Source organism: Bufo gargarizans, chromosome 11 (genome assembly GCF_014858855.1).
Source record: "Bufo gargarizans isolate SCDJY-AF-19 chromosome 11, ASM1485885v1, whole genome shotgun sequence".
In the NCBI taxonomy this organism is placed as follows: Eukaryota; Metazoa; Chordata; class Amphibia; order Anura; family Bufonidae; genus Bufo; species Bufo gargarizans.
In genome coordinates this window covers 43,215,599-43,233,177 of record NC_058090.1, presented here as the reverse complement: position 1 = coordinate 43,233,177, position 17,579 = coordinate 43,215,599, and the positions used below count along the sequence as shown (strand labels likewise).

The 17,579-nt window shown below is 41.4% G+C and overlaps 1 protein-coding gene across 6 annotated transcripts in view; it reads right to left on the bottom strand.

Moving 5' to 3' along the window:
- Positions 1-17,579, bottom strand: part of DPF3 (double PHD fingers 3) — a 231,301-nt gene that overhangs the window by 66,922 nt on the left and 146,800 nt on the right. For all 6 annotated transcript variants that reach the window (XR_006387043.1, XR_006387044.1, XM_044271694.1 and 3 more), the window contains one exon: positions 12,727-12,793. Coding sequence is in view for 4 of the 6 variants with exons in the window: in XM_044271694.1 (XP_044127629.1) it covers positions 12,727-12,793 (67 nt within the window). In the remaining 2 variants the exon portion in view is untranslated. The remainder of the gene's footprint in view (positions 1-12,726; positions 12,794-17,579) is intronic.

Genomic DNA, 17,579 nt, shown 5'->3' with positions numbered 1-17,579 from the left:
TGTCTTTGATCTTACTGTGATTATGTACAGTACATGGATGATTCTAATCCATTTATTCTGTTTTTATCATCAAATGCAGATCTAAAAACGTTATCTGCTTTATATCTCATGACTACCATGGAAAATATATAAAATTGATCATGGACGATGATGATAGTCTAGGATAAAATTTTTAAAAGGGTTTTCCAGGATTTTATAACTGATGACCTATTCTCTGCATAGTTGGGGGTCCGACACCTGCCGATCAACTGTTTGAGAAGTCACTGGTGTTCCTGTGAGCATTGCTGCCTTCTTGCAGCTTACCAAGCACAGTGCTGTACATTGTAGAGTGGCTGTGCTTGGCATCATAGCTCAGCCCCATTCACTTGAATGGGGCTGAGCTGCGCCTAGGCCACGTGACTGATGAATGTGTCATCACTGGCCTAGGGAAAACTGTGCTATGGTTGTGGCACTAGTGGAAGCGCCAGTGCCTTCATAAACTGTGGATTGGCAAGTGTCCAGGGTGTTGGACCCCCACCGATCAGATACTGATAACCTATACTGAGGATAGGTCATCAGTAATAAGATCTTGGAAAACCCCTTTGACCCTTTGCCTCTGCAGACAGTTTTGGCCTTAATGACCAAGCCCTATTTTTCAAATCTGACATGTAACTTTATGTGGTACTAACTTTGGAACACTTTTACTTATTCTTACATTCTAAAATAGTTTTCTCGCAATACATATTTGATATGTTTTACCTTTATTAAAAAAAATCCAGAATTTACAGAAATTTTGATAAGTTAGCAATTTTTAAAATTTGTATTTCTCTGCTTTCAAGATAAGTTATTACTTTACATTCACCATATGTCTACTTTATGTTGGCGTAATTAATTATTTTTTTAAGGATGTTAGAAAACATTGAATTTTAAAAGCAATTTTGAAGACTTTTTTTTTAAAAAAACTACTTTTTTAACCCCTTCATGACTGCCATACGTCTATATACGTGCTATCTGCACATACCCCATGCAGATAGCACGTATATAAACGTTCTGGCAGATCTCTAATCCAAGCGCTGCAAAGCTTCTGCCCCTGCACTTCTGCTGTCAGGGACAGTGCAGAGTCCACTAATGCTGGCAAGGGACCAATCAGAGTGATCCCTTGTCGACAATCTCTCCAATTGGTAGTCTATGCAGACTAACGAATTGGAGCGCAGCAGTGAAAAAATGTCAGTTTCAGGCTCTGATCTGCACTCGGGCATTAGCTGATCTTTGCCCGCAATCTGTGCCCCCTGCCCCGATCTTAGCCCCTATCTGTGCGCTGTAATGTGTCCTGCCAGCCTCTTCCGTACTCTCTGCCCGATCAGCGCCCTCTGGCTTTAACTGTTCACTGCCTCCATCTGATCCCCCTGTGCCCCCTGTTGCGGTCTTGCTGAATCTGATGATGGTGACTCAGTTCAGCTGTATGCGGACACTCTGCTATGACTCCTTAGATGCCGCGACATCCGTGGGGTAAATAGAGGAAGGGGGCTCTCTCAACCATCGGGCTGCCGTGCTGCAATGGCAGTGGCCCGATGGTTGCCATGGCAACCAGACGCCTTCCAAAGGCGTCCAGTATTGCCATCTCAAAACCTGATAGTACTACACTTTGCAATGCAAGAGCATTGCAAAGTATAGTACAGCCATCGGCCCCATTTGATCTTCAAGATCCAAGTGGGACTTAATAAAAAAAAGTAAAAATGTAAATTAAAAAGAAAATAAACAGCCTTTTTATATATCCGCTCATTTATATTGCCGCGTCTATAATGACCTGATCTAAAAAATGATTATGGTACTAATCTCGCATGGTAAACGCTGTAAAAATAAAATAAAAAACTATGGCTGACCTCCCAAAAAAAATGAATAAAAAGGGAACAAAAAAAGTCATATGCATACCAAAAATGATATCAATAAAAATGACAGCCCACCCCATAAAGAAATAAGCCCCATAGAACAAAAAATACAAATTTGGTGTTGCCATAACCGTATCAACCCACAGAATAAAATTATATCAACTATACCACAAAGAGAACCCCATAAAAAATAAAAATAAAAAACACTGACAGAAATTCAGCTTTCACACAGCTACATTGATGGAAAAATCGAAAAGTTATGGGTCTTCAATTTGGCGATGCAAAAAAAATTAATAAAGTTTAATTAAAATATATTTAATGATATAAAAGTGGTAAAACATAAATAAAACAATATGAATTTGGTATCGCCATTACCGTATGAACCCACAAAATGAAATTATCTTATCAAATATACCACATGAAGAACCCCATAAAAAAATAAAAACTTGCAGAATTACATTAGAATTACACAGAATGCTGTGTGCCCATATAGCCGTTTATGAACATAAATGGGGTGTTTTTGTAAACTGCAGAATCAGGGTAATAAATATAGTTTTTTTTGGCTGCTAACCCTTGCTGTGTTATAGGAAAAATTGGATTAAAATTTAAAATCCAAAACTTTAAATTTTACCTCAATTTTCTGCTAATTCTTTGGGAACACCTAAAGGGTTAACATAGTTTGTAAGGCTACTTTCACACTTGCGTTCGGGGCTCCGCTTGTGAGTTCCGTTTGAAGGCTCTCACAAGCGGCCCCGAACGGATCCGTCCAGCCCTAATGCATTCTGAGTGGATACGGATCCGCTCAGAATGCATCAGTCTGGCACAGTTTGTCCTCTGCTCCGCTCAGCAGGCGGACACCTGAACGCTGCTTGCAGCGTTCGGGTGTCCGCCTGGCTGTGCGGAGGCAAACGGATCCGTCCAGACTTACAATGTAAGTCAATGGGGACGGATCCGTTTGAAGTTGACACAGTATGGCTCAATTTTCAAACGGATCCGTCCCCCATTGACTTTTAATGTAAAGTCAAAACGGATCCGTTTGCACTATCATGAACAAAAAAAAAATTAAAAATTTTTTTTTTTGGTAATGCAAACGGATCCGTTCTAAACGGATCTAAGCGTTTGCATTATAGTTGCGGATCCGTCTGTGCAGACACCAGACGGATCCGCTCCGAACGCAAGTGTGAAAGTAGCCTAAAACCAGTTTTGAGTAATTTGAGGGGCGTAGTTTCTAAAATGGGGTAATTTATGGGTAGTTTCTATTATGTAAGGACCTCAACGTAACTTCAGAACTGAACCGCTCCTTGAAAAAGTCAGTTTTGAAAATTTTATAGAAAATTAGAAAAATTGCTTTTTAAATTCTAAGCCTTCTAACGTCCTAAAAAAATAAAATGTAATTTTTAAAAGGATGCCAATATAAAGTAAGCATATAGGGAATCTTAAGTAAAAACTCTCTAATGAGGTATCACTGTCTGCCTTTAATGCGTAGAAATTCAAATTTAGAAAATAAAATTTCCAAATTTTCAGTAACTTTTTAATTTTTTAGAATATAAAGATCAACGTTATCGTCCCAAATTTACCCTTAATATCAAGTACGAGATGTCATGAGAAAACAATCTCAGAATGGCTTGGATAAATAAAAAGCATTCCAAAGTTATTAGCACATAAAGTGGCACATGTCAGATTTGCTAAATTAAGCCTGGTCACGAAGGTGAAAAATAGCTTGGTCTTGAAAGGGTTAAGGACCAATTCAGTTCTGTAGTCACTTTGTGGGGCTTAAATAAACTGCAATTCAGGGTCCGCGCTTGAACTTCATCAGTAAAGAACAGTTCACACACAGCAACACTTCCACAAGACTATTTTATCTCGATTCCAAACAATTCTATCCACCAGCAATCACAGCTCTTTTATCCTTTAAAAGGAACACGACATAGTGCAATACCCACGGGTTATTGAAACACTACGTATTTTATTTTACTTACAAGATCGACACTTGTTCACATCACATATAAAATCAAATTGCCCAAACTGCTTCTAGCGAAACCCGGGTCGGGCAATTTGATTTTATATGTGATGTGAACAAGAGTCGATCCTGTAAGTAAAATAAAATACGTAGTGTTTCAATAACCCGTGGGTAATGCACTATGTCGTGTTCCTTTTAAAGGATAAAAGAGCTGTGATTGCTGGTGGATAGAATTGTTTGGAATCGAGATAAAATAGTCTTGTGGAAGTGTTGCTGTGTGTGAACTGTTCTTTACTGATGAAGTTCAAGCGCGGACCCTGAATTGCAGTTTATTTTGGTTAAGAAAGGAGAAGAAACCTACTCCTGTTGTTTTGGACTGATGCTGATTGTGCCGCTTGGAAGACCACACAAAATAGCATTTGTTTTTTTCATACTTTGTGGGGCTTGCATAATAGAAACCGTCCCTCAAACTATTCCAAATAGATTTTTGAAACTTTGCTAACCCTTTAGGCAGGCATCCTCAAACTGTGGCCATCCAGCTGTTGTAAAACTACAACTCGCACAATGCCCTGTTGTAGGCTGATACCTGTAGGCTGTTCGGGCATGCTGGGAGTTGTAGTTTTGCAACAGCTGGAGGGCCGCAATTTGAGAATGCCTGCCTTTAGGTGTTCCACAGGAATTAAAGGAAAATGGAGGTGAAATTTTAAAGATTTTTATGCAGATTTTCCATTATAATCCATTTTCTTGTTGCACAATAAGTTGCAAACCTCAATATTGATTACCCTGGTTCTTGAGTTTATAGAAACATCCAATATGTGGTCGTAAACTGATGTATTGGCACATGTCGCAGAAGAGAAGACGCACAATATTGTTTTTGGAGGGCAGGTTTTGCTGGAATGGTTTTTGGGCACCATTATGCATTTGAAGAGACCCTGAGATACCCCAACAATAGAATCTCCTAAAAAGAGTCCCCATTTTGGAAACTGCACCCCTTAAGGAATTTAGAAACACTTGGCTGTGAAAATGAATAATTACATTTTTTACAATAAAATGTTGCATTAGTACCAAATGTTTCATTTTCCCAAGGGGTGATAGGAGAAAATGCACCAACACAATTAGTTATGCATTATTTCCTGAATACAGCAACACCCCATATGTGGTCATAGACTGCTGTTTGGAGATATGGCATTTAGAAGGGAAGGAGCCATACCTGGATTTTCGAACATGGATTTTGCTGTAATCTTTTTGGGGGCATCATTTTTTTTATGTGAGGGCTTTGTTTTTTGCAGAACAAAATGTAGTTTTTATTGATACCATTTTGGGGTATCTCGACTTTTTGATCACTTTTTTATTACATGTTTTGGGGATTGTGTGTAGTTAGGTTTTCATTTTTTTTATCAATTATAAATGAGAGGATATCGGAAAAGGCAATTTATTTTTATTTACATTTTAACATTTAACTTTTTTTTGTTTTACACTTGAAGATCCAGTGGGGCTGATGGCTTTACTACACTCTGCTAGACCTCAGGGTCTTTCAAGCTTTAGTACATGGTAAGCCTGGTTGCCTTTGTAAGGTGCCCTATGAGAAGGAGAGAGTTTGCAGGACAAAACAAGTCGCAGCCAATAATGTGTGATAATAAAACAAACACCAATTTGAGAGCACACATATTCAAAATATTATATTTATTTTATTATATACCATAATTACATTATAGACACGCCCCAAGAGGAAGCGACGGCGAAACGTACGTTGGGGTGGTGTGTCTCCTGATCGCTGGTTGGTATCCCTACAGTTGTGTCCATGTACAGTACAGACCAAAAGTTTGGACACACCTCATTCAAAGAGTTTTCTTTATTTTCATGACTATGAAGGCATAAAAACTATGAATTAACACATGTGGAATTATATACATAACAAAAAAGTGTGAAACAACTGAAAATCTGTCATATTCTAGTTTCTTCAAAGTAGCCACCTTTTGCTTTGATTACTGCTTTGCACACTCTTGGCATTCTCTTGATAAGCTTCAAGAGGTAGTCACCTGAAATGGTCTTCCAACAGTCTTGATGTAGTTCCCAGAGATGCTTAGCACTTGTTGGCCCTTTTGCCTTCACTCTGTGGTCCAGCTCACCCCAAACTATCTTGATTGGGTTCAGGTCCGGTGACTGTGGAGGCCAGGTCATCTGGCGCAGCACCCCATCACTCTCCTTCATGGTCAAATAGCCCTTACTTTCAAAAAGTTTTGGCAATTTTTCGGACTGACCGACCTTCATTTCTTAAAGTAATGCTGGCCACTCGTTTTTGTTTACTTAGCTGCTTTTTTCTTGCCATAATACAAATTCTAACAGTCTATTCAGTAGGACTATCAGCTGTGCATCCACCTGACTTCTCCTCAACGCAACTGATGGTCCCAACCCCATTTATAAGGCAAGAAATCCCACTTATTAAACCTGACAGGCCACACCTGTGAAGTGAAAACCATTTCAGGTGACTACCTCTTGAAGCTCATCAAGAGAATGCCAAGAGTGTGCAAAGCAGTAATCAAAGCAAAAGGTGGCTACTTTGAAGAACCTAGAATATGACATATTTTCAGTTGTTTCACACTTTTTTGTTATGTATATAATTCCACATGTGTTAATTCATAGTTTTGATGCCTTTAGTGTGAATCTACAATTTTCATAGTCATGAAAATAAAGAAAACTCTTTGAATGAGAAGGTGTGTCCAAACTTTTGGTCTGTACTGTATGTGTATGCTACTAGGCTGCTCAAGAGTAAGGCTGGATTCACACCTGAGCGTTTTACTGTAAAACACTCAACAGGCAAAAACCAATGTTTCCCTATGGGCATGGTTCTCACCTAAGCGTTTTACAGCGCGTACGAACGTGCTGTAAAACGCCCTACGCCCCAAGAAGTACAGGAGCTCTGTTTTTCATTGTGGTCAGCAAGAACGCGCATACGACGCATGTTTCAAAAATACAAAAACGCCTCAAAAACGCCTTATCGAATATGCTCAGGTGTGAACCCAGCCTAATAGTGTGTTGAGGACTTGTTGTTAGCATTCCCGGTGGGGGGTGCAGGCACCTGTCTCTATTACACAGCTAGGCATTGTGCCTTCTGAGTTTGAGTGCTGTTGATGGATGCTGGGTGGGTGTGTGTAGGATTCGGGCAGTGTTTGTTACTTAAAGGGACTCTGTCACCACTTTCTAACCCCCACTTTTAAAACTATAGTTCTGTCCATGGAGCCCCTGTGATTTCAATGGTGTTGTTATATGCGAAATCCGCAGGCTCGTTTTGATAAAAAAAACTTTTATCTAACCTGTCAGTCATGTAGATAAGGTGCCCAGGGCGTTTCTCCCGGTCTGAACATGCCGCCGCCGCCGTTGGTACCCAGCTCCTCCTCTGATCCTTTCAGCGCCGCCTGAATGTGAAGAAATACACCTCCGGCTCTCCCTCAGTCCCCCCTCCTTTTCTAAAATTTCGCGCGTGCGCACAGGCCTGTGCCTGATGCGCCCGTGCGGACTTTTCGATTCAGCCTCATTGAGCGAAGTGCGCATGCGCACTTCGCTCAACCTCCCGATAACGCGAACACTGCTGCACGTGCGGGATCTTAGAAAAGAAGGAGGGGGGACTGAGGGAGAGCCGGAGGCGTATTTCTTCTCATTCAGGCAGCGCTAATTCAAGGCAGAGGAGGAGCTGGGCACCAACGGCGGCGGCGGCGGGCGGCATGTTCAGACCAGGAGAAACGCCCTGGGCACCTTATCCTCATGAGTGACAGGTTAGATAAAAGGTTTTTTTTATCAAAACGAGCCTGCGGATTTCGCATATAACAACACCATTGAAATCACAGGGGCTCCATGGACAGAACTATAGTTTTAAAAGTGGGGGTTAGAAAGTGGTGACAGAGTCCCTTTAACCATGATGGTTATAATTTGATGTTATTGCTTTTGTGTCCTTACCGGTTCAGTGTAATTGGGGGACACACATTGTTTCCATAGTCTCTCCTGCATAATCTGTCCCTTATGGGTTTTATTGTTCCTATAATGTAATGATGGTATATAATAAAATAAATATGATATTTTGAATATGTGTGCTCTCAAATTGGTGTTTGTAGGAATATATCACTTGTATAACTATATTTTCTCTAGGGAAAGGACAGCCACCTATCAACAGAATCTACCCTGCTATCCTACTTTTAGGCCTGCTATTACATTGCATCCAGTTATGTAAGGTGGGTATATCCAATGATACCTCATGGAGGTTGTATGTTTGTTTAACTGCATTGGTAAAAAAAAAAGTATTTGAGTCCACAAACACCCAAAGATCTGGGAGCTACAAAAAGTGGTCAACAACAAATTTTGACTGCTTTTGGTTGTGCTTTTGTCCCATTACAATCTCCTGTATGGTGTTACAGTGGATTAACCTTGTATATGACCTACACAGAGACTTATTGTCCAGAAGTTACAATAGTGTTGTATCTAGGGCTGCAGCTAACGATTATTTGAATAATCGATTAGTTGTCGATAATTTCATTGATTAATCACTTAATCAGGGAAAAACACCAAAATGACCAAAAAAAGGGGTTTATATGATTTTACTTGAAAAATTATGTTCAAAGGCCATATTGAAACAAATTGTGGATGGCACTGTTATGGGGGGATCTGTGGATGGAACTATTATGGGGGATCTGTGGATGACACTATTATGGGGGATCTGTGGATGACACTATTATGGGGGATCTGTGGATGACACTATTATGGGGGATCTGTGGATGACACTATTATGGGGGATCTGTGGATGACACTATTATGGGGGATCTGTGGATGACACTATTATGGGGGATCTGTGGATGACACTATTATGGGGGATCTGTGGATGACACTATTATGGGGGATCTGTGGATGACACTATTATGGGGGATCTGTGGATGACACTATTATGGGGGATCTGTGGATGACACTATTATGGGGGATCTGTGGATGACACTATTATGGGGGATCTGTGGATGACACTATTATGGGGGATCTGTGGATGACACTATTATGGGGGATCTGTGGATGACACTATTATGGGGGATCTGTGGATGACACTATTATGGGGGATCTGTGGATGACACTATTATGGGGGATCTGTGGATAACACTATTATGGGGGATCTGTGGATGACACTATTATGGGGGATCTGTGGATGACACTATTATGGGGGATCTGTGGATGACACTATTATGGGGGATCTGTGGATGACACTATTATGGGGGATCTGTGGATGACACTATTATGGGGGATCTGTGGATGACACTTATGGGGGATCTGTGGATGACACTATTATGGGGGATCTGTGGATGACACTATTATGGGGGATCTGTGGATGACACTATTATGGGGATCTGTGGATGACACTATTATGGGGGATCTGTGGATGACACTGTTATGGGGGGATCTGTGGATGGCACTGTTATGGGGGGATCTGTGGATGGCGCTGTTATGGGGGGGATCTGTGGATGGCGCTGTTATGGGGGAGATCTGTGAATGGCGCTGTTATGGGGGAGATCTGTGGATGGCACTGTTATGGGGGAGATCTGTGGATGGCGCTGTTATGGGGGGATCTGTGGATGGCGCTGTTATGGGGGGGGGATCTGTGGATGGCGCTGTTATGGGGGGGATCTGTGGATGGCGCTGTTATGGGGGTCTGTGGATGGCGCTGTTATGGGGATCTGTGGATGGCGCTGTTATGGGGGGGGGGATCTGTGGATGGCGCTGTTATGGGGGAGATCTGTGGATGGCGCTGTTATGGGGGAGATCTGTGGATGGCACTGTTATGGGGGAGATCTGTGGATGGCACTGTTATGGGGGAGATCTGTGGATGGCGCTGTTATGGGGGGGGATCTGTGGATGGCGCTGTTATGGGGGGGATCTGTGGATGGCGCTGTTATGGAGGGGATCTGTGCACTGTTATGGGGAGGAGATCTGTGCACTGTTATGGGGAGGAGATCTGTGCACTGTTATGGGGAGGAGATCTGTGCACTGTTATGGGGAGGAGATCTGTGGATGGCACTGTTATGGGGAGGAGATCTGTGCACTGTTATGGAGGGAATCTGTGGATGGCGCTGTTATAGGGGGGATCTGTGGATGGCGCTGTTATAGGGGGGATCTGTGGATGGCGCTGTTATAGGGGGGATCTGTGGATGGCGCTGTTATAGGGGGGATCTGTGGATGGCGCTGTTATGGGGGGGGATCTGTGGATGGCACTGTTATGCGGGGGATCTGTGGATGGCACTGTTATGGAGGGGATCTGTGGATGGCACTGTTATGGAGGGGATCTGTGGATGGCACTGTTATGGAGAGGGGGGATCTGTGCACTGTTATGGGGAGGGGGATCTGTGCATGACACTATATAGCATCTTATGCTATATGTGTCATCCACAGATCTCCCCCATAACAGTGCCATCCACAGATCCCCCTCCCCATAACTGTGCACAGTTCCCCTCCCCATACCAGTGCCATCCACAGATCCCCCTCCCTAAACCAGCCCCGGCCCTGCACAGCGGTAGACTATTCTGGCAGTAACTTTTACTCAGCGCATCTTTATTACCCTACAATGAAGCTCCGGTAACAGGCAGAGCGGGCGGCGGCGGCGTACCGTCACTCACTCATGTGACGCGCCTGCTCTGCCCACTTTATGAATGGAGCAGGCGTGTCACGTGAGTGAGTGACGTTACGCCGCTGCCCGCTCTGCCTGTTACTGGAGCTTCATTGTAAGGTAATAAAGATGCGCTGATTCAAAGTTCAAGGACCCGCAGGCATAGCAACAAATCGGCCGATTATTCGATAACGTTGATTAATCGTTGCAGCCCTAGTTGTATCTAATGAATGGATAAATCATTGTGTCCCAAAAAAAATTAAGAAAAAGCCCTGCCTAGCTATCACACCAATTATAGGGAAACCTGCCCTACTCAGGGATGTCACCACAAACAGTGACTGTTTTATCACTTTTTAGATGGTACCTGTACCCAGCAGGTGTTCTTAGGTGGCTATCGTCGCCCTACAAAAAACATTGTTTGCAGGTCATAGATATCAAATGAGTTTTTCTACCTTCCATTACCCGACGAGGTCTTATAAGCTTGGCTGTACATTGACAATTATGGTCGCTAGATGATTATTATGCTGATTGTTAAACACTGTACAAAATTAATATAGTCTGAATAGGCTAGTTATTACTATGCTGATGACCGAGAATGCCTCCCGCTCACACCTGGTGATCACCTCAGTAGGGTCAGTTACAAACTTCAATTATCATGGAAGTAATTATTGTCAATTGCAAATGTTCACTTCTGGTCATTTGCATCAAGTAATTAGTGCTAGCTGTGGTCAAAATTAATCAAATCACGCGTGATGTTACTGAATGATATTTCAAAAGCAGTGTCTATTTTTTTGCTCCATAAATTAAAGGGAACATGTCAGCTTCCGTATGCATTATGTATTGATAGACCTGCTGATTTCAGTGGGCTGCCACTCCAGTGATTGCATGGTGGTTGTAGATTACTGACCTGCTAAAGCACATGCCATTGCTGCGAGAGAGATTAGGACAATCAATCATGCTGCGCCTATTTCCAAAAATGATTGACAGTTTTCTTTCTTGTTGAGCATAGGAAACAAGACTGTCAATCACTGTGTGGAGGCGGGGCAGCATGCTTAATCTGACTCATCTCTCTCGCAGTGCTGACACATGTTGCATGCTTTAGCGGGTTAGCAACCTAAAATTATTGAATTCCAACACCAGAGTGGGAGACTGCTGAAATCAGCGAGTCTGTCACTGTACTCAGTGAGGGTTGCATACATGAGCTGACAGCTTCTCTTTAACGAGCATAACCTCTTGTGTTCTGACCTGTAGGGGACTATAAATGGTCCAGGTGCTCAGATCTGATTCTGCTTTTTATTTATTTTTTAAATGTACAGGAGAGTAGATTTCCTAAATGCAAACATTTTGAATATGAGGGGAAAAAGCCTTCCAACATTAAATTGCCTTCCCGTAACCATAACTCTTTTTATTTTTCTATTCACATAGCCGTATGAAAGTACATTTAGTTATACCGCAATCCAAGTTAACTAAAGGGGCTTTTGTGACTATTCCCCCACTAAGAAAGACAATATAGCAATATTTTATAATGTTATCAGGTGAAAGGTATAGAAGGCTATACTACATGGCCAAACGTGGGTTTGACCAATTTAGGCTATGTTCACAAGTGGAATATGTTGGCAACAGAAATAGAAAGAGTGGTTCCTCTAAAAGCTGATGCCATGACATTTTTTTACTTGATAGAAGCACTGATCTAACTGGAAAGAACTACAAGCATTGCTAAAGAATCACATACAGCCAAGTAGACAGTAGCCTTCTAAAGTCTTGTGTGCTTTGGCATAGGAGGTGACCTCAAGCCCATCAAAGACTTTCAGTATGAATAAAACACTGCCTGCAAGCCCGGCTTTGTTGCAAATCTCAGTGCCCAACCTCACTAATGCTCTTATGGCACGTTCATTACAAGTTACATATAGTTCATCATATTTTTGGTGATTATAATTAAAAAATTTGAACGATGTATTTAATAGTTTGGTTGCTTTTAAACTTTTTTCTACATTCTTTAAGTACTATATTTTACGGTATATGACTATTCAGAGACTAACTGGGCACCTTGCTGCATACTAAAACTAAGATATACTGATATCAGACACTTGATGAAGCTAAAAGTCACAGACATGTCAAGCTGCATCAGAACAATTTTATCACGTACAGCATGATTTAAAAGTTTTTAGACGGAAAATATAGCCAGTGTAGAAATAGTTAAAACATACAAGCAACATAATGCAAGTGACTGCTAGTACATAGTACATCAGGATATGTTTACTTACTGTCACATACGTAAGGTTTATCCTGCTCATCAAAAGAAGTATCGTTCCTCCTCCTGCCACCACGAGCCTAAAATGTACACACACTTTTTTACAAAGCAAATAAAGACCCCAGAGGGACTATAGCTTAGGGAAGTTAATTTATTTATTTTATGCACTTATATAGCGCTACTATATTCCGCAGCGCTTTACAAACATTAGCATCCAACTGTCCCCAATGGGGCTCACAATCTAAGGTCCCTATCAGTATGTCTTTGGAGGAAACCAGAGTACCTGGAGGAAAGGCACCAGTGCTAACCACTGAGCCACTGTGCTGCCCATATTAATGTTTGCAACATAGCAGTAAACACCAGTCAGGCATATGCCAGACTGATTGGGCTACTTTCACACTTGCGCTTTCCCTTTCTGCTAATGAGATCTGTCATAGGATCTCAATAGCGGGGGAAAACTTTTCCATTTTGTCCCCATTAATTGCGGACGAAACTGAACTGAATAAAACGGAGTGCATTCTGTTCAGTTTGGTTGCGTCCCCATCACGGACAGAATAACGCTGCAAGCAGAGTTTTTCTGTCCGCAATGTGGGGCGGAGCAAGACGGATCATGACTCACAATATAAGTCGATGGGAACAGATCCAGTTTCTCGGACACAATAGACTTTCAGTGGAGTTCATGACGGATCCGTCTTGGCAATGTTAAAGATAATACACCCGGATCCGTTCATAACGGATGCAGGCGGTTGTATTATCGTGACGGAGACATTTTTGCTGAACCCTACCGGATCCAGCAAAAACGTTTGTGTGAAAGTAGCCTTAGTCAGCCTCCCTCTAGTAACCCATTAAAATATACTTTATTAGATTCCAATTTTAAAAATAAAAGATGTGCGGGTCAAAACAGTGCTCTTTAAACACATCAGTCCCTGTGATGTAGAGTAGTATATTTATAGCTACTAGACTGATGGCTGCCACCATTCCCTACTGAATATTTTGTAAATATAGTCTAAACCAAGGATCTGGATCCAATGTTTATGACTTAATAGTAGATGGTACCCGTGCAAGTAAAATATCCACATGCCCTCCCGACATATTTTGCTGCCAGGGCAGCATCATCAGGGGACTATGGACAACAGCAGTTTTGGCAAAGCAATGCCGAACCATGCATACTATATATAGACTGGCTCAATACTGTCATCACTATGCTGCTGTCTCATATCAATAGTGTCATATTTTCCAGTTGAGAATGTTGCGTACCTACGACCACGCAACTTCTGTGGGACCAGGCACAGAACTAGGGGGAGCTCAATGCAAAGAGGTAATTACAACTTCTATGTTCGTTGTATTAACTGCTATGCACTGAGCTCCACCTAGTGGTGTCTGCAGATAGACAGCTAGCTTTGTAATAGAAGAGAAATGGGATTTATAAGTGTATTTACAATGAAATAAACGGATGGGAGGCTCAACACCTGGATGGAAGGGTAACGGTGGGTTCACTGCTCACTGGGTCACCCACCCAGTAAAGGCAAAGAGAAATAATCAAATGAACGAGCAGGCACACCACCTCCTGGAGAAGAATATAGCAGCAATTTAATCCAATAATAGAGATAAAATGTGAGTGTATACTCAGTACATAATAAATGCTCAGTACATAATAAATGCTCAGTACATAATAAATGCTCAGTACATAATAAAAGCTCAGTACATAATGAATGCTCAATACATAAGAGATGAATGGATCCAGTACATGAAACAAATATTAATACAAATATTAAAACTAAGACTTTTATATTTTTATCTGGTTTCATGTACTGGATCCATTCATCTCTTATGTATTGAGCATTTATTATGTACTGAGTATACACTCACATTTTATCTCTATTATTGGATTAAATTGCTGCTATATTCTTCTCCGGAAGGTGGTGTGCCTGCTCGTTCATTTGATTATAAATGTATTTATGCCAGCATTCTTGTGTAAATATGTTCATAATCAGCACCAAGACCAAAGATAACTTTTTATGACAATTTGGATTTAATTAAAATTTCATTAACTTAATTAAATAAAACGTAAATATGTCAGAAATCTGGAGTACTGCGCATGTTCTGCATTGTTCTGGGAGTGATTGATGCACATACAATGAGAAACTAGGTGTAGGGGCCCATACTAAGTTTTGCTAGGTGGCCCTAGGAGACCTTTGTATGCTTCTGAACATGCTATAAAGATATGCCCATGGGGGCAGTACCACTAGTTATTACTGGCTAGAGCGTCTGGTCACCTAAGGATGCTACAAGATGGGGTGGTGTCAATAAGTCATATGCTCATAGCTGAAATCATGTGATCTTTTAATGCTTCTGGCTTACATGTCTCCAGTTTAATAGGCAGCATTATGGTCACATGACCAGCCTCACCCTCTGTCACTTCCATTTTGCGACCAGTATTGTGGTCACGTGACCACACTGGATAAACCTCTCCAGTTTACAGCTGACCTTGCATTCATGTGATTGGATTGAACCACTTTGCCCTATCATAACACATCATGTGTCAATCAGGAGGTTTTAACCATTTACCACGTGATAAAGATACTGTTATAACATAATTACACTAGTAAAGAAAATATTGTACTCTGAAAAGAAAACCAAAGGAAAGTGTCAAATATTTTCTTATTACCAAACTGAACCATTATTTAGGGTTCATAGATATGATGGATCAATATATTAAATATGTGTATAATTTGCCATGCAGTGTTATATAAATATTAATATAAGCCTTCTTTCTATCTATCACATGTATTGATGGATCATATCTAAGATTAAGTCATCTCACAACAGGCACGACTGATCAGAAAAGATATAGGATCGATCAATTCATAAATCGCTCATCCACTGGAGTGGTGTATGTCATCGTGTATGTTCCCCTGCCCAAAACTTTGTGGGCAAAACTTTTCCACAGCTACGCCGTCATATATTACAATATACTGGCACATCCTGTGGAAGCCTTATTGAGCCATTCTCCAGATGCATGAGAATTTGCCATCCTGCGAATCAATTTAATTTGAAATTCTGGAGACTTCAATGTTTACTAGGACCCAAAAAAAATAAAAAATAAAATGTGAAATGGATTTTTCGTCTAAAATCCTGAACCAGAAGCAGTGTAGGGAGCAGACTAGCACTTGTCAATATTTTACTTGCATACATACCCTCTACTAATAAGTCAGAAACAGGGGATCTGGAACCCTGGTTTAAACTATATTCAGTAGAGAATGGTGGCAGCTAGTGTTTAGTGAAGCGAGCTTCGGATGCTTCATCTGAAGTTACTTCGTTCAAAACTTCGGACTAATACTACAGTATTAGAATGTATGGGTTCTGATGAGCCGTGGCTTCGGATCCGAGGTACTAGTTAGAACCAAAGCCACGGTTTCAAGTTTTAAAATGGTTTTCCACTTTAAAAATCAACTGCCGAAGTTATTCAGCGAAGTCACGGGCGACTTAGTGAATAACTTACTTCGGCTCATCAGAGCCCATACATTCTAATACTGTATGGAGACGAATCTTTGTACAGTATTACTCCAAAGTTTTGAACGAAGCAACTTCAGATGAAGCATTCAAAGCTCGCATCGCTCAACAATAGTGGCAGCCACAGGGCTGTCTTTAATATTGATTGGACCCTGGACAAGAATTTACTTGGGCCCCCTGGATTCCGCCTTCCCACATCCTAGCATGCAATCACGCCCTCCACCACAACACACACACACACCTCGTAGAGTAGTAAACGTTAAAAATTATGAGTGGCATCAAAGGTGTTCCTTTGTAGTAATGTAAATACTTCCTTTCTTTCTGAAAAGGCAGTGTTTACATTACAAAGCTTGCAGAGACGCGCTATAGACACCAGAACTACTACGTTTAGCTGTTGTAGTTCTGGTGACTATAGTGTCCCTTTAATATAGAGAAATAAAAAAGAATCGACACAAAAGTATCAAATAAAATGGCTGTATCATTATTCTAAAAATAAAAAAAACAACTTCTGACACAAATATATAGTATTTTGCGGATTACTTTTTTTTTTTTTTTTACAATGTGTGTAGATACCGTAGTACTGTACTACTAACCCCTCCATCCACCCCTACATACAGGGTAATACAGCGCCACATACCTCTTACATCCAGTGAGATCTCTTTGATGTAGATGTTCTCTTTCCTCATCTTCTCCTTTCAGACCAGACCGCCATTTTTCAGCCATTTCTCGTCTCTGCAGTTTGACAAACAAAATCTTAGTTTACCACTTTTCCATCATCCTCCCATCTTCCGGACAAATCATCCTACCACCCCCAATACTGTGCCGCTGTGCAACCCAATACTATACTGCAGAAATAGATAAATCCCCTGATAAAAGTAGTACCATGCAGATAGTGCCCTAAAATAACTGCGCCCAACAAATAGTGACCCTGACACTAATAGTGTAAACATAACGTCCCCCAAAAATAATTGTGGTAAGCTGATACTGTGCCAAGGTGCCCCCACTGTAATAGTGCTTCCAAAAGTCCCACCAATAGGAATGATTCACTGCTAGAGCACACATGGTAGTAATAGTGCTCCCACTGTGCCCCAGAAGTAATGATGCTCCCATAGTGCCCATACTAGTAATCATGTTCCCCATAGACCCCCAGTAGTAATAATGCCCCCAGTAGTAATAATTCTCCTTATAATGTGCCAGTGCAAAAAATACCCCCTGTTAATGCCCCCAGTTGAGCTAATGTCCCCATAATGTGCCAGTATAAAATACCCCTATATAGTGCCCCCAGTAAATGCCCCATAGTGCGCCTCTCCCCCTTCTTCCTAGTGCCCCCTATAATGTACCAGTATAAAATGC